Source organism: Anser cygnoides, chromosome 12 (genome assembly GCF_040182565.1).
Source record: "Anser cygnoides isolate HZ-2024a breed goose chromosome 12, Taihu_goose_T2T_genome, whole genome shotgun sequence".
In the NCBI taxonomy this organism is placed as follows: domain Eukaryota; kingdom Metazoa; phylum Chordata; class Aves; order Anseriformes; family Anatidae; genus Anser; species Anser cygnoides.
Window position 1 is genome coordinate 18,302,573 of NC_089884.1, and position 23,746 is coordinate 18,326,318.

At 38.2% G+C, this 23,746-nt stretch overlaps 1 protein-coding gene across 2 annotated transcripts; it reads right to left on the reverse strand.

Moving 5' to 3' along the window:
• Window positions 1-5,140: 5,140 nt before the first annotated feature.
• Window positions 5,141-23,688, reverse strand: HEATR3 (HEAT repeat containing 3). Of its 2 annotated transcripts, none has more exons than XM_048075369.2 (15): window positions 23,532-23,688; window positions 22,027-22,199; window positions 21,145-21,232; window positions 19,941-20,053; window positions 18,073-18,182; window positions 17,169-17,309; window positions 16,101-16,384; window positions 15,321-15,411; window positions 12,182-12,339; window positions 11,083-11,165; window positions 10,683-10,819; window positions 8,309-8,397; window positions 7,324-7,467; window positions 7,047-7,223; window positions 5,141-6,134 (listed from the first exon to the last, which is right to left on the reverse strand). In XM_048075369.2, exons 1-15 carry the CDS (start codon window positions 23,634-23,636, stop codon window positions 6,015-6,017), a joined length of 2,013 nt encoding a protein of 670 aa, XP_047931326.2. In that variant the 5' UTR covers window positions 23,637-23,688; the 3' UTR covers window positions 5,141-6,014. The 2 variants fall into 2 exon arrangements, with proteins under 2 accessions (XP_047931326.2, XP_013042380.2); XM_013186926.3 differs by lacking the exon at window positions 23,532-23,688 and adding an exon at window positions 20,464-20,545 and having other exon boundaries at window positions 22,027-22,049.
• Between the last annotated feature and the right edge of the window lie 58 nt (window positions 23,689-23,746).

Genomic DNA, 23,746 nt, shown 5'->3' on the forward strand with positions numbered 1-23,746 from the left:
CTACAGCCCTAAACCATCTTTTATATCAGATCAGCTAGTAAGTTTCCCGCATGGATGTCCTGCTGCTTCTCTTTTTGTAGTTTCAGCACTGTGTGGGACAGGATTTCTCTTTAGGTAGATGGAGCATGGAGATGCTTTGCGATTAACAAGATGCATTTCAATTCCAAGTATCCCAATGCGTAGAAAGTTCGCAAAGAAGCGTTAGCAGCATTTCCCACTGACAGACACAGACTAAAGTTACGGTTTCTCTCTGCCGTCCCCCAACATCTAAGAGCAGGACGAGGAGAAGGTTTTGACCTAAGGTATCCGAGAGGCACGGTTGAAGAAAAACTCAACTACAGTGAGAATCTGTTGGGAGAAATTCTGTCTTTGATGTGGTAGATTTGATTAATTGCTTTGAAAGTCACCTGACACTACCATCCAAAGCCAAGTGGAAACTGGTGGGTCTTGAGCACAGAAATAAAAGCTCCTAAGTGGGAGAACTGTCCTGAATAACTACTTTCCAAAATGCACATGCTTATAACTGCCAGATTAACTGAAGAATATCAAAAATTATTAGCCTTATGTTCCTTTTACAAAGATACATAAACTGCCAAACTTCGAGTCATCAACTTTCTTTTTTAAACACCACAGAAGAAGGGGAACAAAAGACTAATAAAAATTCATGTTATCCTTACGGAGATAACAGTAACAAAAAAAAAATCTGGTCTTAAACTGAGTGATAATACAACTACGTTAGATTAGAGGGTAAGCTGAGGGGATATTAGAAAAAAAAAGGCAAAAAAGAACACCATACTTGAATATGGTCAACATGATTTTTTTAGTCATGACTTTGAACTTCAACTTACTAAAGAGAGGCAATTCCTCAGAAAAGGCTATTTAGAAACATCATGCATTTTCTAGCTGAGTCAGCCATTCTTCAGCTAAATTCTGGAAGTGCCCTTCACTCTCTAACAAGCAGTGGGGGGGGAGGGAAAAGGCCAATGCAATTTTCCTTAAAAGTTCAAAAAATTCACGTCAGAAGGGAAAGAAAACAAAGAATCCCAGCCGAGATTTTTGTTAAAAAAAGGAACACAAAGCCTGGAGAATGTATACTGAAATCCCAATGCATCTTTAGAAGTGGTAAAGGCATTTACATGACCATGACTCACAGCACCTTGCAGTGCTAGGGCTGCATTAAGACCCTCCTGCATGTCAAGACGACCACACAGCAGCCAAAATAGTTCTAACAGCACACAGATTATTGCGATGATACCTTATTCCAGCTCACAGGCATTTTGATTTAAGTCCTTAATATAGCAGTAATACAAGGACACCCAGATTTGGCAGAAAAAAGACAAACATCTTACCATATCTTTTGTGTACAATTCTCAAACTATGTTTTTATGTGGTCACTGAATTATGTCTGACATACTGCCTCTCACAGAAGCGAGGAGCTTAGGAAAATAATACAGGAACAAAATGAAGTTAGAGTGATTTAAATACATGCTGTTTTTCCTGGAAAGTACAAAAGTTAAACAGTTTGAATTTATTTGGAGGATAGACAAAAAACTCCACGCTGCTCGGTAAAAGCTTCTTCAAACAGAAAGGCCCACCATGTTTCAGCCCTTGTGGATAAACTGCAAGTTCCTTAATCTGCTGTGACTGTCAGAGTTTTTAGTTTCTGCCAATTATCTTAGCGTTACGTATCTTAACAGCATGTCCAGTGCAACTATATTTAGATTGTTTGCTCAATTCATCTGTGCCAGAAAAGAACCATTATATTATTTTCAATTACAATTACCATTGCCTGAATTTGAATTTGCAACAGTAAATGTAAGGCTAGATGTTTCTTTCCAATCCTCTGGGAATGCTTTTACTGAAAATTACTCATTAAGGAAACAGAACTTCAGTTTCTAAGCATTTTTGGTTGGTTGTTATATGTTAATATTCCACAAGATATGTGTTTCATTTATTATACTTAAACTACAAAGTGATTTCAAATTAATTTGTTCTCAGATTACAGTTTTCATTTTATAATTGTACTGTGCTCTGATTATTTTTTTTCCTCACTCAAAATACAAATGTAAAACCAAGCCAAATAGTACTGGCTAAACTTATTCTTGTTCCCCTACAGAAAGGATCTTTAAAATAAAACATAATGCAAAAAAAATACCCTCAACGCAGAACATCTGAATGCCAAGGCATGACATATAAAAAGTACTTCACAACAAATGCTTATTTAAATCTTATCTCGTTTCTTTGCATAGAGGGTAAAAATAAAACCACATAGCAAAGATAACTCCTGATCTACACAGATGGAGATTCAACTTTTTGCAGACTGCAAAGAGGCCAAAGCAGCAGCGAGTGCCACCTGTCCCACTGCTTCCGAACAGCAAGGGAAGCAGACAGCCCCTCTTCCTTTCCAATCATACTTAACACCATAGACTGACCTAATTCAGCACTTATTAAGGCACGAAGTCCCACTCCAGAGGCAGATTCTGTTGTGCTAGGTGTCAGACAGGGAGACAAAGCAGCAGTCCATACTTTCAAATGACCGCAGTTTTTAAATTGAAGCACAGACAGATGATGCTTTAGGGACCAGGATAAACAAACAAATTCAGCTTAAGATACCTGTTTTGATACCAGTTTTATCTGTGTGATTACATGAACTGATGAAGATCACTTTCATCTATTTAGCATCTTTTTACTTATGCTGCACACTGTCTAGATCAGACCAGTATCTTCCATCTTCAAAGTGTCTCAAAGAGCTGGCTTTGTCTTTATAGCCTGTCAAGGAGCTCATCTTCATCTCACACTTACCCTAAAACTACTTAAATTAATCAGTGCCAAAAGAGCCCACCAAGCAGTTAACTTATGCCACATCATCTTTTCTGTTGCCTTAATATTCCTCAGCTGTGTTAGAACAATTTTTATAGCCCAAATCATACAGCTTAGTTTTTCTGTACTTGTATCTCTCTCCTCTTTCTAGGCCGCAATCTGACACTTCTTCCCATCACAGATAACTTGCTATTTTGTTGTCTTCCATACTTTTCCTATTCTCTTCTATGTCATCCCTTACAAGTAGAACAGGCCCTCTACATTAGCATACAAAATTACTATCTCATGTTCACTCACAAGCCACCCATTAGAGACTAAGAGCAAGTTACACCAAGTTAGTAGCTAGCAGGTGATAGATATAGTGAGATTTTCTTCATTTAAAAAAGAAACAAAAGCGTGCATGTCAAAATATCAAAATATGAAGTTGGCTAATTTTTAATAACCGTAATACCACAGAAACCCCAAAGGAATATGATGGCTCCATTTTGCTATGGACCACTGAGAAGGGCAATAGACTTTGATAAGACTATACAACACAGGATGTTCAGAAATCACCTATAAAAGTTTCATTAATTAATGATGAGCTAACAAAACAGAAAACCCTCTTAAGAGCTACAGCTTCTCCTTCTATCAACCCAAACGTATCTGAAGAGCTGTAGACAGAACAGCCAGCCTGCTAGTTTTTCCATACCCTTAGCCAAATAGGCCCACTGAAGTGCTTCAACCTGCTCAGATGAAACTGAGGTGAAGAGATTATTTTCGCTTTTCTATACTAGTTTTAGTATAAACTCACAAGAAACTAAAATGCTTTTTTTTATGTCCTCATTACTCTTCCAGCTATTAGCTTAGAAATGGCATATATACCAGAAGACAGAAGGAAATACTTCAAGCCCTAAATCAAAGCACTAAATCATACACTTCTACAAGTGATATGGTTTATACTATGAATCTATTTTATCATGGCAAAAAAAAAACAAACAAGATTTTCTAAGGTATTTAACTGATTAGTGCATAGCAAAAACGAAAACAACAAAAAAACATGAATTCCTACTACTAGGAGAGCTTAAGATCTAAATGACAGTCTTTACTTTCATTTGAAGGAGAAAAATAGTGTCTGACAGATTATATTAAAACAGCAGGCTTTCCACTTGCTGCGTTTATCTGCAGCTTTCATATTTGTACCTTAAGAGAACACCACCCCCACCCCCTTAATTGTGCTAATGGCCCCCGGAAACCAGATTCTGACCTCTTGATGTAAAACGTGAAGCCCTGACACCTGGGACAGAACAATCCCATGAAACAGAGCAGGCTCTTGACTGAACAACCAGAGAGCAGTGTTCCAGAGAAGGACCTCAGGGTCCTGGTGGACAACAAGTGGAAGAGAAGTCAGCAGTGTACCCTCACAGGGAACACCCTCACAGGGAACAAACGCTATCAAATACTGGACTGCACTGGCAGGAGCATGGTCAAGAGAACCTACTACTTCCCTCTATTCAGCATTCATGAGATCACACCTGGAGTATTGTGCTCAGTTTCTCCATGGAAGTCTTTTTAAATGCTTCAAAGTAGTATTAACATCCCCCCCCCCCCTTTATTTTTTTTAAATCAGGCTAATATTATACTAACCTCAGCGAACAGCAAGTATTATTAACATTGGGATTAAAATCCACACTGTGTAGTCTTATGCCCTAATCCACCTCACTATTCTTTCCTCAGCTGTTACACTCCAGCCCTTGTCACTGGCTGCCCTTGCTGAATGACAGGGTAACTTTTTCAACAGCTCCATCTCCTCAGGACTTCTCCCGGACTTTTGAGAGCCAGGCCCAATCGCCCTGGAGCCTTCCCAATTGTGCACACTCACTTGCACACTTGATTAGCAGGCATCACATCACACATTTAATCAAACTTCTGAAAAGTACTAGCAGTAACAGGACTTTCAGGTTGTGGAGCCGCTTAAAACTCAGTTTTCACTCCCTCTTGCTTGCACTTGGCAAAACACAGTATGTCAGATTTTTTTTAATTCAGCCATTTGCAAGGTTTCTGGCCAGTTCCAAAGCCTGCTTTCCAAACTAACAGACTGATATCTAACAAACTAAGTAAATTCGGTCTTTGCCGTTCCATGCCTAACACCACGAGCAGAATCTTGCCAAAAACTAGATGCCTATCTTAACAGAGGGAGGAGGGGTGTCCCACTTCAAAAACCAGCATAAAAAATGCATTTTCCTAAAAAATTAAAAATAAAAACCCCTGAAGTATATGAGTATCTTGTTCACAGATACAAATATGGGAGTGCACATACAGTCTCTTCATGAATCAGTGACATTTTTGAAAATAGTTTCTGTATTTTACAGCTTAAAAATCTCTATCACAAATATTTTAAAAAGATTTTCAGCAGTTATAAAATTACTTCAGATAATACTTCAGTATAACAAAATATTTTTATTATGTTTACTACTTCCCTGAATTCAAATTCATCCTGATGTAGAATTACAAGGAAGAAAGTACATCGGGAGAAGTGATTTTCTGAAATACTAATCAAATTAAAAACATGGAACTGTTTAAGAATAGCATTCTCTTAGACTGATTTCAAGAGTGAAAAGCTATCATACCAAATTTATCATAAATGAAGCAAACAGTTTCCTCTTTGATAAACCTTAAGAAGCAACAGATCCAAGTGCTGATAGTAATCTATACACTGTCACACACTTTTCTTGTGAATCTTGCCATAAGTGCCTGTGCAATTCTAGAAACAGTTAAGAGCAAATGGCAAATAGGAACATCCTGCCACTGCTCAATTCCCTCAAAATAACTTCAGTGTCCTGTTCCCCCCACCTTGATCTAGGGCATATCTGACAATATTCTTTAAATTACGTTTTAATGCAATTGTACTTGTCCACCAGGATACATGACAGTTTCTAAACAATGACAGTGGTGCTATTTACAGATCTCAGGACTGCAAAAGCACATTATTATCACTGCTAATATTTAATCTCAAAGTATGCTATGCATTTTTATGCTGATGTGACTTACATATTGCATCAACCCTGGAGTATAAAATACTGAACGTTTAAAAATCTAATATGAACATGAAAGCACAAACTGTTCTGCTCAATACATTTTAGAAGTTCAAAATGGTTATATTTTTGGAAAACATTTTGCAATAAGGAAACCTTAGTTTCAAGTTCCTCGATGTTTCAAGTTGGGTTTTTGCCTAGCGTCTCCTGATATGCAATGAATCTTCTCAAATTCATCTTCACATTGTCAAGAACACAAAGCTGATCCGTACTACATTGTTCTTTGCCTTCTTTTCGCATCTGTAAAACCAAAAAATACACATTTTACTAATGGAGAAGTTTATCCATTAGATCACCAGAAGTTTCTAACAATTGCATAGAGGTTCTCTAGCAAGGCACGCTATCTGTGCCTTTTGCTAACACCCACATATTTACGTGCGCATATTCACAGCTAGCAAATACTTCTGCAAGTAATTTAAAATACATCTCTACCCAGAACTACACTACTACTGGCATCCTATTTTGCTCATAAATCTGATACATATATTTATTAACTGTAGCTTTTTAAATTAAAGACCTTGCACATCTAACTAACCAAACACCTGTAGCACTGTCAAGTATTTATTTTATATACACATAAAATGTGCTTAGTTCTAAGACTACAGAAATCATTCCTCAGGCTTCATCTGAGCGAAAAATAACGCGCTGAAGGTCATTTTCTATTTAAGATGAAGTTCTAATTAAAAACACAGCTTAGAATTTTATCTGTGTAGTTCTTGAAAATACAGGATAATTAAACAGCAACAGAACAGAAATATCCACCTGCAACTACATCAAGTCAAAAACATGTCAGTGTAACTTCAGATGGGACTTCTCTCTCCCACCAAATCAGCTGTTCTCCAGAGACATCTGAAGGATTATTTTTACAAGAGTTTCAGGAAAATAGTCATTTGGACATCAGTAACGCTGATAGTGTATCACAGATGTTGCAATGCTCATGCTGTGCTGATACCTTAATGGTTCCATGAACTGCAAGGTAAGTATATTTCTTCTGCTTTAAAGCAGGATAGCAGGAATTCAATCATTTGTTTTCATTTTTCCCCCATGATCTTATAAAGTCACACGGTCCTGCTTAATTATCCCTCTGCCAGCCCACAAACCCTAACCTACATCACGTGTTGAGATACTGAGCTGGCTGCATCCGATGCCTACCCTCAATTTGAACACTGGCTGAAATTCTTTCAGTGCTGGGAGCAACTTCATCTGTACCGCTGCTTTTTCTGCTTCTTTACCATCTGCAAATACATCAAAAAGCGCATCCAAGGCTTCTCCTGCTACTACAAGAGAAGATTCCTTCATAGCAACCTCAAGAAGAAATTTTCCAATCATCTGAAATAAGAAAAAAAAAGATTTTTCAAACAGTACTTGTGAAAATTTAAAGAAGTATCAAAACAGTTTCAGACTTACAACACAAAGTTTGCTTTTTCACCTTTAGTGTTTCAGCTGTATCTTGTAATTTTGCCAGGACACTGCCAGAAATTCCAAGGATGCTCACTACATTCACTCTAACGCTGGCATTGCTGCTGTGAATACCAGCTTCACATAAAGCCAGTAGCTGATCAGGAGTCATACACTGTTTAGCAATGGAGAGGAAAGGGAAAATAAATAATAATTTAAAAAAACAAATTTACACTTCCAGGGAAATTTTCAAATATGACATTTAGGTAATCCGCTTCTACTGAACACACAGGCAGATTTGTAAAAGAGAAATAGAAATTCCTATATTATGAAAAATACACAAATTTTGAAAGTGTAATCAACAATACAATAAACTTTCCTTTTCAACTTCTTAAGTTGTTTCTTCCAGAACATAACCAAGGCCATTACAAAGCTGAAAAAATGGTTCTGAGCCCAATAAGATTTTCACAAATTTACCTAGCTCAATAGCTATTTCTAGCTCAATATAACTTATAGAAGCTCTTTTTCAGTTTAAAGACAGAAAGGACCTGCAGACCACGTAGTATTACCTCTTTTATAACAAATTATTTTGCTTCATTTCTATGCTTACCTCACGTTCAATGTTGGACATCTATGTCCAACACAGATTCTAGAAGAACAATCAGCTTCAACTGGGTGACATCAGGAAATAAAGACTCAGTAGGTGTAGGTGGTAATTTAGTAGATAAAATACTTGTCATTATATCCATCTCATCTCAAAGATACTACCTGGGTTTTTTATTGCTATTTTGGTTTTGAAATACACTTCACTTGCTTAAGTGTTATGAAGAATATATACAGCAAAGTATTCCTGTAAGGTCCAGGAAAAATATAAAGTCTGAAAGTACAGATTTTAAAATCATTCAGTGTTCACAATTACGGATTATCTCATATAAGTGATTTTGTTTCAAAAACATTTCAGCACAATCTTACATTAATTTTAATCTACCGCAGCAATTGAGCTTGAAACCTCTTACCTGGGAGATGTTCTTTGATGCCATTGTTTGTAAGAGAGCCCTCAAAGCACTGGTTATGGCTTCCAGGAATTCTGTGTCTTCAGGGAGTTCTGTCAGAGAATTGAACCCAAAGCCAAAACTTAATCGCAAAGATAAAGGATATATGAAGCAAAGAAATATGAATTCCTTAATTGTTCCTCTACATGCTACCACAAACAGGAAGAGCTCGATTTTCAGAGACTGGTCTTGGTAGGTTGTAACCATAGTGAATTTTTAAATTCAGTATTAATTGCATCTGGAAGATAGATCACAGTTCTTTATGGTCTTTATTTTCAGGCACACCCCTGGTTAAGACATTTGCATGACCTAACATATAGTATAAACCACCACACTCAGAATAGCAGCTTGAAAACTAGGTGTTACATGTGGGCCGTATTACATGAACAGAAAACCACAGAAGCTGATTGAGTACTTTAGCTGCCTTCTTCTAAGTAAGCTTTTTTAGACACCCAGAAGATTGGACTCTTTCCAATTCATGTAAAGAGCCTGTTTTCTAGTGGTTTAATAACCTTTTAGAAATGTACAATTCAAACAGTGTTTTCCTGTTTAACTAAAAATTCATCAGTAGAAGCATCTTCAGTGCATGTTCTGCATTTCTTGAAGCTTTTATTTTACTCTGTGTTTTTATTTTCTGGACTATTCCAGAACCAGAAACTCTCGTTAATTTACTGTGCATCTCTGCCATCCCCATGTATGCAACTAGATCGTTATGCCTTTTTTTCACCCTGTAAACCACAAAATTCCTTCTAATCACTTGTTGGTGTCTGATCAGCTCTAACTGGCAGTTTCCATTAGATAGCATTTAACTATTAAAAAATGTTAATGAAAATGGACATGGGCCATTAAGCTAATTTATTAGTATCTTCTGTGTTCTGCTAATCATTTCTTCAGTTCCATCTAAGAACTTTCCAACTACTGCAAAGTAAAATATCTTCATATTTATTTTCATTTCCTGCCTTTTGTTGTTTTCAAGTACTGTGCTCCGATCACATCCTTTTAATGTGACATTTTGATTTAAAAAAGCATGTCTTGCAGGCAGTTGCATTCCAAGCAATAATGCAGTGTCATACTATACACGTAAGGACTGCATACACCATATTTGTGGCTACGAATGAAGACACTTGAAGGAAGAGAAGAAAACCAAGTCTCTCAAGCTTCTAAAAGACAAGAAATGACAAAGCTATGCATATGCTATGCTTCAACAGATCCATTTGAGGAAAAATGTTTTCTGTCACTTTTGAGATTTGGCAGGCTTTTCCAGCCTCTAAGAATATCTCTGATTTATTGATGAGCCATACCACTGACCCTAAAACAGAAACACATTAGTAAAATAGTTTGAATGAAGCAGCCTATCAGGGAACCAGATCACTGACTTGGAACCAGATGTTTTTTTAAAGACTCAGTTCAGCTTCCCTACTGTTAGTAACAGAGATCACAGAGTAAATGGTCCAGCAGTATTCCTGGAATGACAGTGATCTAACGAAACAGATTACAGGAGGTAGTCGGAAATGCTAACTGCTGCATATCTGCATTAGACCAACACAGTATCTCTAGAAAATAATGTGTCTTGGAGGAATTACGGTGGATGCATTATAGTGATCACCAGGATATATTTGATATTCTAAACCAATATCACTTTTAGAAAAATGAAATTATGCAATTTATTGTCTTCTCCATTCAAACTGAATCACCATCATAACAGGAAGATAAGTAGCTTTCATATTTAGTCACAAAAACTTTGCTCACTTTCTTTTTATAAATATATTTTCAATGAACTGTGCAAATCACACGCATAATGTATGTCCTGGAGACAAGAAGGCTGCTATCTTCCCTACTATAATAAGAAAATGCATTATGGAGATCCTGGCAATAGCCACTTCTACCATAATTTTGTAAGATTCCTAGAAAAAAAAATGATGTAAAGAAGTTTCAGATACCCTTTTTTCATATGGCTCTTTAGGTTAGTTTCCACATTTAAAAGGAAAATGTCTCTTCTTCATGACTTGGCTGATCGATGAAAAACTGCTATTACCAACAAATATGATCACGCAAACAGTTCTGGTCTCACAGCATAGCAGGATTCATTTGCTTTAGTGAATTTCTTCTTGCACGTACAGACATAAGCCAGCCTTGCATTAGAAGCATACTTGCTCGAAATTCAATTTGGGTGAACACGTGTCAAGATACACTGTTCTGTTAGCACATTTCCAGCATTCAGAATCCTTATTTTGAAAGGGCAAGGGAATAAATTTAATAATAAAATGGCAATAAAACTTAATGTGCATAGCTACCTTATATCTATACAATAGGTTAAGCACATCTTGGAACATCTTACCTGTTTTAGAAAAGACCAGCTGTGAAAGGTGCTGTGCAAGTGACTGAAGTGCTGAAGCTCCTCCAAGGCAATCCACATCTGACACTAATAAAATGCTATGAAGACATGTTAAAGCTCTACACTGCACTGTGTTCAGTCTGAAACAAACAAATGAAAAATGCACTTAGCAGATCTTTGTAAATAAATGTTGAAATACAAAGAAGGATCTTGAATTAAGTAAATAAAGCTGTGAACCGGTGTGCATTTTACAAGAAGATTTGTATCTCCTTATTGAAAATCACTTATCAGATCTGCCATTTTCCAGATCTTAAAAGCAACCCAAAGATGGACAATCCTTCTAAGAATTCTAAAACAACTGAATATACATTAAAAATAGCAAGAGAGACAATGAAATTCCTACTTTTTAATTAATGGTTTCCAAGACGGATTGTGCATACAGATGTCTAGAGCAACACTGTTCGGAAAAGCAGTTTTTTCAAGAATCTGGGGAGGGGAAAAAGAAAGGTTTAGCAATAAAGCTTATTTATTTATTTAAGTGTGGGGAGGGGGAAGACTGAAGTTTTAACTTAATGTCAAACAGATACCTCAGATCAATGTATTTCACATATGAATATCCTCCAAGCTTTGCAGGCAGCAAAGGTCTCGCTTGCTAAAACTGCCAGAATCTTCCTCAAACACTCAGAGCAATCATACATTGGTTTATCACAGCATATCTTAAGTATCTAACTGTACTGAACAAAAGATAATTTTCTAGGTCTCTGTTATATTTTTTATTTATTTAAATCTTTCTTCTCACAGATTCTGTTTCGGAACTTTCATATAGCTACATATCTAAAAGATCTTGACATGAATCTTAGACTGCTTGCTATGAAGTACAAAAACCCCTGAACGTTTTTACCTCAAGTCTTGTGTCAGAATTCTATCACGATGTTGAACTACCTTAGTAACTGATTCAAGTCAGGAATGTTATCTTTACAACCCCAGATAAGAATGACCAAAACAATTCTGGAACAAGAACACCTGCATTTTTTTTGGTGTCAAATACTGTACCCCACGTATAAAATGGAGTAAAAGAGGAACTTGTCATTTTTCAGTGCTGACTGCTGTTGTTCACATAGGTTACTTCCATTTGCGTTAGGTAACATGGAAATTTGGCACCCAAGCTTCTACTCAAAGTTCCCTTTCTTTTTTGCAAGTCATCTTTCCATGTGCAAATCAAGAAATAACCACTGTTATTTTGGAAAAGCCAAATTAATTAAAAGACAAAACCGCAAGACTTCAGAAACAAAAATGTTCCATTCCTACTTACGTTATTTAGGTCAAGACAACTGATGTAATGATGCTACACCTCTAGGACAAAAGAAAAAATAAGCTAAACTGTCTTTAAAAAAAACGTTCCTCTTCTTCAGATGGACTGGGATAGTTTGTTTGCCTAACCTGGGATACAAGACAGGCACAAATGCAAGATTGTACCGTGTGTTGGAAACAAAAGATGATACCTTCTTTGGAATAAGGTTGTTCAGAAATGCTGAGTGAACCTCATCAGAGAGGCATAGGGGTGACATCAGCAGCCCACTGCCCTCATTGTAAGAATTTTCCATAAACAGGTCACTTTCATCACTGCTGGACAGTTCTTCCCATTCGTCATCTGAGGGATCTGAAAACAGAAGAGAGACTTGTAAATGTGACAGTACTCATGCAATAGGTACCCCGCTTCTGAATTATACTTGGCTCCAGCTCTTGGTTTAAGAGTCTTAAGTTCTAGTGCTCTAACGAACAGCACATAACCCAAGAAACATTAAGCAACAGGTATAAATACGGAACCACTTTTGCTTAAATTGTTTTATTTAAAAAAATTACTTATTTTATATTCACTCTTATCAAAGAGGTTCTCCGTACACAGACACCTCATTCTCTGGTATTAACTGTGCTTTACTTCGAGATATCAAATAATGTATAAAAGAAGCACTTCATAAGAAACATAAAACGTTTACTAAGATTTTTAACTTGGACTGTACCAGTTTACTTTTTGGGATAGATTCAAGCATGAAAATACCCCAGTTTCACCTGTTTACAACTTGTAATCAGTTTAAGTTACCTGTTTTTTCTCACAGTCCTGAAGCCACAGACAGATATCCTGTAACTGGGTGCTAACTGGACTGGATGAAAATGCTGCCGTCTCTACAGCAAAGCCAGTGAAAAGGAAATCACGACAACAAAGCAAGGCAAAGCAATCCAAACCATCTCTGTTAGCCATTTCAGGCAACACATTTTAAGTAACTTAAACCAAGTTTACAGTTATAAGTATAAACCCAGTTTAGGTTAACAAGATTGACTATCCTAGCAGATCTGGAAGGACAGCTATAGGAAGAGAACTATCAGTGGGCACAGCTACAGCAAAGAAAATAATCTGCCTATGGCTAAAAGCTGATTTGGCCTGATGGGCACAATCTAAGTCTATCATCTACATTTAAACCGGTATTTCAACGTCCACAGGGTTTACACTGATTTATCTAAAGTTGTTTTAGACCTAGTTACATTTTAACTGGTGCAAAATTGGTGTTTACACAAGCCCCAAGTCTACAGGTTGGAACGATCCTCCTCATTGAGGGATGAAAGTTTTGCTTCTATGAAAAGGTCAGGATATTTAACTACTGTGAAAAAAAATATATTCACCTCCATGTAATTTGTCTGACAACAAGTTCATGTGTGATCCAGTTACTAAAATAGCCATGCACTTTTTCTGTGGCAAAAGGTAAACTCTTTCACTTAAAATACAGTTAAGAGGTCTAAAAGAATGCATGTCACCTGCACTGTGCAGTACTTTAAGAATTTGTTTCAAGGTGATGACTGTTTACGTGATACAAATTAACTTATGAAGCTGTGGCCACTTGATACTATAAGCAAAAGAAGCTGCCCATGTTAACACCCAATTAATTCCACCCCCATAACATGTTGGTGTTACTAGTCTTTGCACGAGAAAACATCATCAGCCCCACTGGAACAACAAACATGAAAACAAATCCCACATGCCCCTTTTAGTCAGCCTCTTGCTGCTTCTACAAAAAAAAAAAAAAAAAAAAAAGAAGTTTCCAAGTTTTCATCTACATCTTAGAGCAAAGGAAAAAAAAACTAATCTGAAAATTAAATGACCACTATACTAGCTGACCATGCTTCAGCAAAGACAATGGCAGTGTTATCACAGCGAGCAGCGAGCAGGGCAGAGCAGAAACTGGACTCCAGAACATCAGCCCACAACTAAGATCAGGTTTCTTGTAACATTCTTGGAAATACAGGAGCATTTCCAATGGCAATCCTATCTTAACTAGGCCTGGCAACCTATGAGCCACAAACTGGACAGTGATGCCAGAGTCTCCTGATTCCTTCCTGTGTCCCTGTTAAAGGGGAGAGCACTTTGTTTCTCCTTCCAAATGCCAGCCAGCACTCAGAACATCTCTTCACCAGCCTAGTTATTTCCCTTAGTTCTATGGCAAACTGAGTGTTTCTATGAACTCAGCCTAACGGCTAAAGCTATTTTAGTCATCAAATAACTTGAAAATTAAATGAACAGCTGCCTCTGGATTCCTCTTAATTTCTACCAACTATACTTCTGTCTGCCCATGAATGGGTAAAGTAGTGTAGTGAAATACAACACAATCAACCTTACATTACACTGAGTGAATGGCAGAATATGCAGCTTATCCACAAGAGATTTTCCAATTAAAGGGGAGAGCTTATGAATTACAGCTCATTAGATGAGAAATGCAGTTATGAAAGGAGCTTCATATACTAGGTGCAGAATTTCCTTGTGCTGTAAGAGAAAAAAAATCACCATTGGGAATATCTGGGTATTACTGTGGATTTTATTATTAGAACCTGAAAGATTTACTTACAAAGCTATCTCCTACACAATTACTTTTGCATCAGGCTCATGAATTGTATTAGTAATTAAAATGTTTGGTTTTGCGTTTTTAAACAGAATTTGAGAATCACTTGTTTTCCTGAAGATTCGGAGAAACGCCATCAAAACTTAAAGTTCATAGAAGAATATAGAATATCTTTTCCCTCTTCCACCTACCCACAATAACAGCATTAAAAAAAAAAAAAACCTCTTGAAGGCAGAACTCTTAACAGTCTACATCTGCATTGCTGCCAGTTTCATGCAAAAGCCATCTCTTCTTCTTTTGCCACATTTGTAATACCAAAACTAAATCAAAACTAGTACATTTCTCTGCTTAAAAATATTGATGCCCCAGTCCTGTAATAGGATTCACAGCCATACTGTATCAGATTAGCACTTAGACCAGACTAACTGAACAAAGAATTTGCTGCAAGACTTTCTAGGAAATGTATCTTTGGCAAAAGTACTCAGAACAAAGCCTTCCTCTTTAAATCATATGGCATTTGTAGTAACATGCAAAAAAACATGTAAGCAATAGATGTTATTTAAATGAGAAAAATACTTAAATTAGTAATAGAATTAATTCTTGTGATTCTCAATCAGATGAGGACATCAGGGAGACAAATCTATGTGCATTCACCCTTAAAGGCTAAGACCACCAAATAGCAAACTAAACATGACCTATCCCAGAAACAAAAGCAACGCTAACACTTGCAATGAAAGAGATTCCTACAAACCTTCACTGCAGCACATATTAACAATGATTTCCAAAGCAGTCTGCTGAGCCATCAGTAAGGCTGTCACTTCTTTCAGTTCCCATTTATCAGACTAAAAAAAAAAGTGCAAAATTTAATTTTGGAAAACAACATTTCAGTGCAATTTCAAGTACCTAGACTGTCAGTGAAAAATACTACCCAGCCATTTCCTCTTCTCACACCCCCACCAAAGCTTTTTAAAACAAGCTAAGAGGCATTATCTGTCATCTTTCTGTCAGATGTTTCAGATGACCAGCTGTACTAGTGAACAAATTTTACTTTTAAAAATGCCAACTGCACTAAAATCATAACAGAAAAGATTACTAACGTGTTACCTAAAGCCCTAACAAAAATATTTATTTCTGTTTTCTTTTCACATACAACAGCGAATGCATTTGTTAAACTCTCAGCAATCTCCACTCACGATTGAATGGTTACAACCATTAAACATCTCACTCATCTTATGCAGAGATCAGGAACTTTCTGCGCTAGCTACAGGTTAAAGTATCAGGTTAGCATATACTTCCCACCAGATGAAACAGATGGAAATGTGCTTTCCTTATGTGTCGCTCAACTTGATCACATTTGAACAATTTGTGCTGAAATTCTCCATGCTCACCTTTGAAGTCGTAACTAAAACAGACAAGCCACTTTGGAGTTCAGATTATGAACAGTAGTAGTCAGTTACCCTGGCAAACGCTAGTCAACAACAGCCAGATGCTCAAATGCATTAAGCTCTCAGAGCCAGCCAGCCACACTTACTGGAAGTAGGTCTGAAATGTCGTGTTCTCTTCTGACTTTTCCTTTTGGTATTTCTTCCATGTCATCATCTTCACTTACAGCACAGTTGTCTATAACATCACTCATGTTTTCCTCAGTTTCTGCCTCTGCAGCAAGCTTTAACCTGTTTTTTTCAGCTTCATTCATACGAATAATTGTTTCACCAGCATCTATTGCTAATGATTCTGAAAAAATCTTCAGGATTGCATTAACCATGCTTCCCAGGCTGCCTGGTGGAATTGTGTCCTTGATATTCCAGATGGTGCCTAAATGCAAAATAGTTGAAACGTAAAAATGCATTAAAATACTCAATTCCCAGCTCTGTAAGAGCCATGTATTTAGTGAGGACACAGCTTACACAAGTTACAATACTCAGTGCTTATATTTCAGTATGAATCTTCAAGTCCTTTCTCCACAGATCTGCATTTTTTCCTGTTTATATCTGTAACAATGTCCAGATCATAAGCTCAAGTAAACTCTAGCACATAAGAATACACGCAGTATTTTTAAGGAGTAATCTTGGTGACACTTTTTACTTGTGATAAAAAAAAATCCAGATTACCACATTTTAAGGATTCTCAAAATTAAACTAATTTATTACATTTCCATACTAAAAATCACCGTAGTTAAGCATTTGAGGTAGAAAGGATGACACAAGATATAAAACATGAGGTAAAAAGCTTATACCTGTTATGATCTAAACAATTCCTGTACTATTTATTATTGACTCATTTTACTGGTGAAAACCAAATGAACCTTTAAAATGGGTTATCATGCCGAAGAGGTACCAAATTCAGAATCAAGCAGTTGAGACAGTTCTTAAACTATCTACAGACATTTGGAACTATCTTTCCCTCCAAAACACCATAGAACACAAGCCTAAGAGGCAGAAATAACCTTATGAACTGTCTATACAGGCTTTGCTTATAGCTAGGTGATAGCACAGCACCTCAACTGGATATCACGATGACAGCAGATTAAAGGACTAAATCTCACATCTTTCCCACCCTCCATTACTTCCTGTGCTGTCCAACACAAAAGAATGAATACCTGCTATCAGTGTTCTCAGAAGTACATGCTTCATTGTGGTCTCTGGACACAACATCACAGTTTCCAATACTTGCTGTGCAGAAGCATTGAATGAAGAAAGAAGGTCTGGATTATCTTCCGTCACTGCCTGTAAGCAGTTTGCTGTAGCAAACAAAAAAAAAAGATAATTAACAAACCCAACAGTAGCTTTCAGTCTCCTAAAAAGAACGCACTGTACTCCTAAAAGCTGGTGTAATTAAATACAAACAGGAAAAAACATGTGCTGCAGCATCATATTGTAATGGTATGACACTGTCCTTCACAACTTGTTTTAGATTAACAGCCATCCTCCAGCAAACCTGTATGTAATACAGGTGAGAACAGTACCACATCAGACACGGGACTAGCTGGATCAGTTTCAGCTACATAAAATTCAATTTCTCCGCCATATACTGATCAGGAAAAACACGAAAAAACATTCCAAGTACATACACAACCAAGACCCTTATATAAGACCATAACAGCAATACTACTAATAAAAATATGATCACAGTGGTAGGAGTCATTTGGTTTTGTTTTTCGGATGGCCTATGTACTTTGCTCTAAAAAAAAAAAAAACAACCACAAGCAAACAAAAAACAGAAAAGAAAATGACAGACACATCCTCATCCTCCCTCAAGTACTTTCTTTCCACAAAGTTTTTCCTCCCATGTAACAATCAATGCTCCATTCCCCTTCAGATTGAAAACAAAGAGAAAAGATGTCAACTTCTAAATGATGTACTGTTCAGAAAGGAATTCGAAGTCTTATATTCAGTGTACAGTTTAAGTAACAGGCGCATTATGCAATCGATTTGACATCAGTACTACATTTAGATTGTAAAGAAAAAATATCTTTAGACCTTTATCTTCTTTTTGCCACTTACCTACTGAAATAGCCAGGTCCACATTTGTGGAAAATTTCTTCATGTAATGTAACACAGCCTCCAAACACCCTTCTTTATTGAATATGGACACTGCTGTATTGTTGCATTCACTAATGCATAAAAAAAGGTCAATAAAATACTTTTCCCAGGAAAAAAAAAAAGTTATTGTAACAACATCTTAAGTAACACGTACTCAGTATTTCTCACGTTTATATTTTTAAAACCTACCTAAGAATTACACTTTAGCCAAAGAACTGCCCCTCATTACTGAGGTTATGGTCAACTGTACATAAAATGGAAAGAGGCTGGAATACCTCCGAGGAAAGCTGCCTTCTGTCAGCTGCTTCCTCGTACACCTTATTCAGGACTTTATTAGCCTAAGTGCATTGTCTTGTGAGCAGAGCCAGCCTGTGTGTAAAAGGCAGCTTACAGCTGCGGGCTACGAGCCAGCCCAGGGCTTTCTGCACCCGTGGATGACTTCATCCACAAACACACCAATAACAGAAGGGGCTGCTGCCTCTCATATCAAGAGAGTCATTTAATCTAGAAAATGACCACTGCTTGACATTCAGAAATGCATCTTAAATCAGTATTAAACGCAACACTTACTTCAGTTAACAACTGTGGGATTTGTATTTCTTCAAGTTTCCACAGCCATTTCTGTTTTTAACCAAAATATGAATGCAAGACAAATTCTAGCTAGAACAGCATTGGACCTGACTAGCTACAGTGTTCTTCAAAAATTTACTTTTGAAAATACTGTATCTCATTAGCAACACCAGCTCCAATTTTATAAGTACCAAACTTAGCACTGATGCCAACAGTTCACGGTCATAGACACAGAGTTCAAAATACAGAAGTGATTTACAGCACGCTTAATGATTACAGTTCCTGTTCCAAAGCACTTACGTCTACAAAGGCAATTAAAGAAAATGAACACACACAAAAATTTAGTTGACTCAGAGTTACAAGGGGTCACATTCTGTGTAAGATGCTGAGCAAGCAGTTTCTGTACTGTTCTAGATGTCAATCCCTTAAAAAAAAAAATTAAAAATAAGACCTCAAGCCAGCAGCCATACAGAGGCAACTCCACTGAAATACTGTATAACACAAACCACAATTCTATATGGACCAAAGAGCAAAATGATGTGCAACTGTTACAAAGTGAGGAGAAACAATACAAAATTCAAGAACTGTAAGGGGTTTTTATCACTTCAGTATTTATAGCCCTTTCTGTATGAATAGCGTTGCCGTATCTCTTCTACCCAGTGTTTTCAATGTAAATTATTAATTGAGCTATTCACATTCTCTTCTCACAGAATTATGCAGACTTCTCTTTTTTTAATCAGTGCCTCAGTCACTGTGGGGTAGTTGTTCAACTATTTAATATAACTTTCGATAAGGTCTGCAGAGGAAATAAAATAAATAAAAACATTCCTCTAAAAGCCATCTCATTTATTGTAGTATGGATCTACAGGAGCTGAATGTAACACAAGAAAACTCAAGCTGTTCAAGTGTCTTCAAACACACTATGACAGAGCACATTCAGAAAACAGTATCTGAACTTAGAAGGATCAATAGAAAGAAAACTTTGTCACTCTCCTGAAACTAATTAGCAGCTTTGTATATTTCTAAAATCTTTCACTTACAAATTTATTTTCTATCATAGATTACTTTTGCATTTCAGTTGTAGACTCGCCGTTTATTAGCAAGACATGCAGGAGCTACACAGGCAGAAATCAGAATCTGCAACTGAACATATCTTCTCACGGAAGGACAACCATTTCTCTTCTGCCTCGATTACCATGCTCTTTCAGGAGCAATTTCATTTAGCTCTTCTGAGAGGCAAGTGTTAACATCGAACTTACCATACATTCCACAGCAAGTTAATAGCCTCATTGGCTATGTCTTCGATGTAATTTTTGTTCATCTCTCTGCATTTCTTTGGAGAGAGCTGGTTAGCATCTAGTCCAGTGCTACACTACAACCAAATAAGAGAACTGGGGTTGGGAAGCAAGCCAAGAACGAAAGCAAAAACTTAAAATGTTTGAAGCAGAGGGAATTGAGAGATCTCTCATGAAGTGTTTAATATCAGAAAACCTGACTAGTTTTCTATTCTCTGTGAAAACTGAGTCACAATGGAATTGAATCATTGATTTTTTTCTCCTGTAGAAACAGACTCTTACAGTACTTGCTTCGCATTCAGACTTCAGAAACTTTTCTTTTTATAAACAAATGCTTAGCAGTTTTAGAACCTGAAATGTCATTTCTTGCTAATACAGTTGGTATGCAATTTTCAGCAGTTTTAATCACAAAGGCTAATTCGCTGTCTATATGCTGTGCTTTACAACAATACTATTACCCTTATTTTAAAATGGGGAAGAAACATACAGAAAATGATGGTATTTCTCAAGACTGCTCAAAGACAGCAGGTGACAGAACTCAATGCAATTTCCAAACTGCACTGCAAAACCTGGACCAAACAGAGAACAGGTATTCAGTACAGATTATTCTACAAAAGCAGTAACTATTCAACCGTAAATTTAAGCTTTCATTGAGAGAAAATGATTTACCAAAAACCCTCACTAGAATAATGATGCAACATAATTTTTGTATCTAAATCTTGACCGACAGAACTGACTTGCCCTGAACGACACTCCAGAGCCAAAATCTCTAGCCTGTTTATGCAAAAATCATCCTCCACAGCACACCTCTCTCCATGGACCCACGTTAGCAGGTCAGGAGGCAGAAGCAAGCGGTTTGAAATCTCTGGACTGATTTTTGCAGTGTTTTTAAAAGAGTTATACATATCAAGAGTTGTAGTAGTGTAGGTTTACTAGCAAATCCTTATGATGAAAAGGCAATGCATTCTATAAATTCACTTGGGTGATATCCAAACGTATAGCAATTAACAATCGCTATAAAGAGGAGATACATCTCCTGAAATATTCTTTTAAAGATCTTGCAAGTATCTTATCTTGAAAACAGATATAAAAAAAATCGAACTATTGTGGAAAATAAGATAATTAAATGGCTAGATCAGTTTTAAAATCAGAATAAATATAAACATACCTCTTTCAGAAGTGCAACAAGAGGAGTCATGACGTCTTTTGTCACCATGTCATCACAGACTTCAAACCCTCCGCAAGCACTCAGATTTCTGGGAAAAAATAAATACTTTGGATCAGATTCAGTACTTTCCAGGAGCATTTCAAAAACCTGTATTCAATACTTTTTCTGTAAAGGTAACGGTATATTTTGTATTAAAAAGGATCTGCTTAATCAGATCTTAATCAATCTGCTTCTACCCCCTCCTAACGTAAAGAATTTAAGTTTGGTGTTAGAAAAAAAATGATTTATCTACTTGTCTAGCATAGCTAGGAGGCTTATCTAGTCTAAGACACAACTTCTGACAGCTAATTACTCATACGGTATAAGATACAACTTGAATGTTATCAAGTATTAGCATTATGTTTCTGTACAAGTACAGCAAGTTGCAAGTCTGAATACAGAATGACAACTCAAAATGATGCTAGTATTTAAAAGGCTCTCAAAAAGCGACATATGTGCACTCTCCAGCTAACCCACTACTCCTGGGGTTATCAGGACACAAAATGTCATACCAGCAGCATTCAAGTTCTCTAGATTTCTTCACGTAACAGGTTTTCTTTCCTGAAGTAAGGTTGGAAAGCAATGCATCCCACTCGCAGCAGCTAACTTAAACCCTATTCCTGACATTGAAGCCTGAGGGTGACCCATCAGGGCAAGAGAGTCCTCTCTCTCTCTCTCTCTCTCTCCAAGACTTCGACTGACTCAGGAATACTTACACAAAACGGAGTTGAAGCAAGAGAGGGAGGGAATTTAAGGTCATGGCTTTTAACAAGGGAAACCCATTCTCTTATTTACCACACCAAGAACACCTCGTTTTAACTCTGAATGTTAGCAACTGCTTACCGGAGAGCGCCCGCAGCTGTCTCGCGAACAGCTAAACTGTGATCCAGCAGCATCGGTCCTAAACACCGGACAACATCTCTCTGCAAAAAGGCTGGGATTACGTGTTTCTGCTGCAGCAGCTTGGAAATACTGGCACAGGCATACTCTCTCACTTCAGCACTTGGATGTTGTAGCTGGGGAGACACAAACAGATCAAGGGCAAGGGGAGAAGTAGCTGGAAGTTTTTAATCAAGTGAAAAGGCTCATCTGCCTTTCAGTTTGTAGACCACAGCACAGTAGCTCCTGCTTTACTGGTCCTGAAGAGAATCAAGAGCTTTCAACTTCCACAGAAGTTTATAAATCTTCATATGGGTTATGAGGTTATCTATAATGACTAGATAAATCTTGTTATGGGTGTTTAACAAGAGAGCAGTAGTTCAGACAGAGATTTGACGCTAGCTGGCACTGGTGAGACCTTGTATCTACTTTTGTTTACCATGCTTAAAAAAACATGCACAGAACTAGGGGAAAAATACCATCAAGAACTATAATGGACATTAAGAAATAACACCAAAAAGAACTGAAGAATCAAAAAATATGCAAACACATAATAGCCCTTAGGCTAAAGGCATCTGGATAAAGAATACAAGGAGCAACTGTTCTCCATATCCACGAGACAACACCAGCTCGCAGCGTAGCAGAGGTTTAGACGAGCTGTCAGATTTGCAAACCGTGGAAACAATAAACCAGCAGAACTGACTACCTAGAAGGCCATGGGGATTACTGAAAACAAAACAGAGAAAATAAGCACCTGCTGAAGAGCGGAGGGGAAAAGAGTGGTATATCATACCCCACAGACCTCTCATCTCACCCTCACCCATGCGTTTGTATTTTTTTTGTACTTTGTTTTAAACCAGCAACAAGATTATTTCAGAAAAATAAGCAGTGATTTGTTCAACCTTATCATTCAGGTAAAGTGACCAAAGGGGATTTATTTACATCAGAGAAAGCAGCTTTTCAATAATATCAACCTGAAGCATGCACAAGGAGGTTTAAGCTCCAGTTTTCACTTGTAATGCCTAAACCCAGACCAAAGGAACGTGGCGAGTAAGTGCCTACAGCCAGCCATTTTCAGCATCTTGCCAGACACTTCTCAGACGCGGCTGATGCTCGCTACTCTTTCTACCTGTACAAAACCCTCGGACGAGGCAGGCGGCAGCAGGACCGGCTTCAGAGCCTCTCCGGGGACGGGAGGCAGCGCAGCCTCCCCTCCCGTTCCGCCCCGAGCCGGCGGGGCAGCACCGGAGCGAGGCCCGGCGGGGAGGCAGCGCCTGCCTTCCCGGGGCCAGGCGGCCGGGTAGCGCCGCCGCAGCAGGAGCGGGGCAAGCACGGGGGGCTGGACGGCGGGGGAGGGGGCGCCCGCTCCCCTCCGCGGTCCCAGCGCCCCGCCCCGCCCCCCCGGGCGCAGCCGGCTCCGGACCGGGGGCCTCACCCCGCCGCCGCCGGTTCCCGCGGGCCGCGCTCACCTTCTCCAGCAGCTCCGCCGCCGGCTCTTCCTCGGGGCCGGCCTGCTCCGGGCCGCTGGGGGCCGGGGGGGGCCTGCGGAACCGCCGCGCCCGGCTCTTCCCCATGGCTCCGCGCCCGCTCGGCGCCGGCGCACCCACGTGTGCGGCGCGGCGCAGCCGCGGCTCGGCTCGGCACGGCCCCGCCCGGCCCCGCCGCCCAACGCCCCCCCCAGGGC

Coding starts and splice junctions, on each gene's coding strand:
- HEATR3 (XM_048075369.2), bottom strand. CDS start 23,636: ATGGGGAAGAGCCGGGCGCGGCGGTTCCGCAGGCCCCCCCCGGCCCCC. Junction 8,398..10,682: donor GCTGGTCTTTTCTAAAACAG/GTAAGATGTTCC, acceptor ATTCTCTGACAG/AACTCCCTGAAGACACAGAA. Junction 7,224..7,323: donor ATACAGCTGAAACACTAAAG/GTGAAAAAGCAA, acceptor TTCTTATTTCAG/ATGATTGGAAAATTTCTTCT.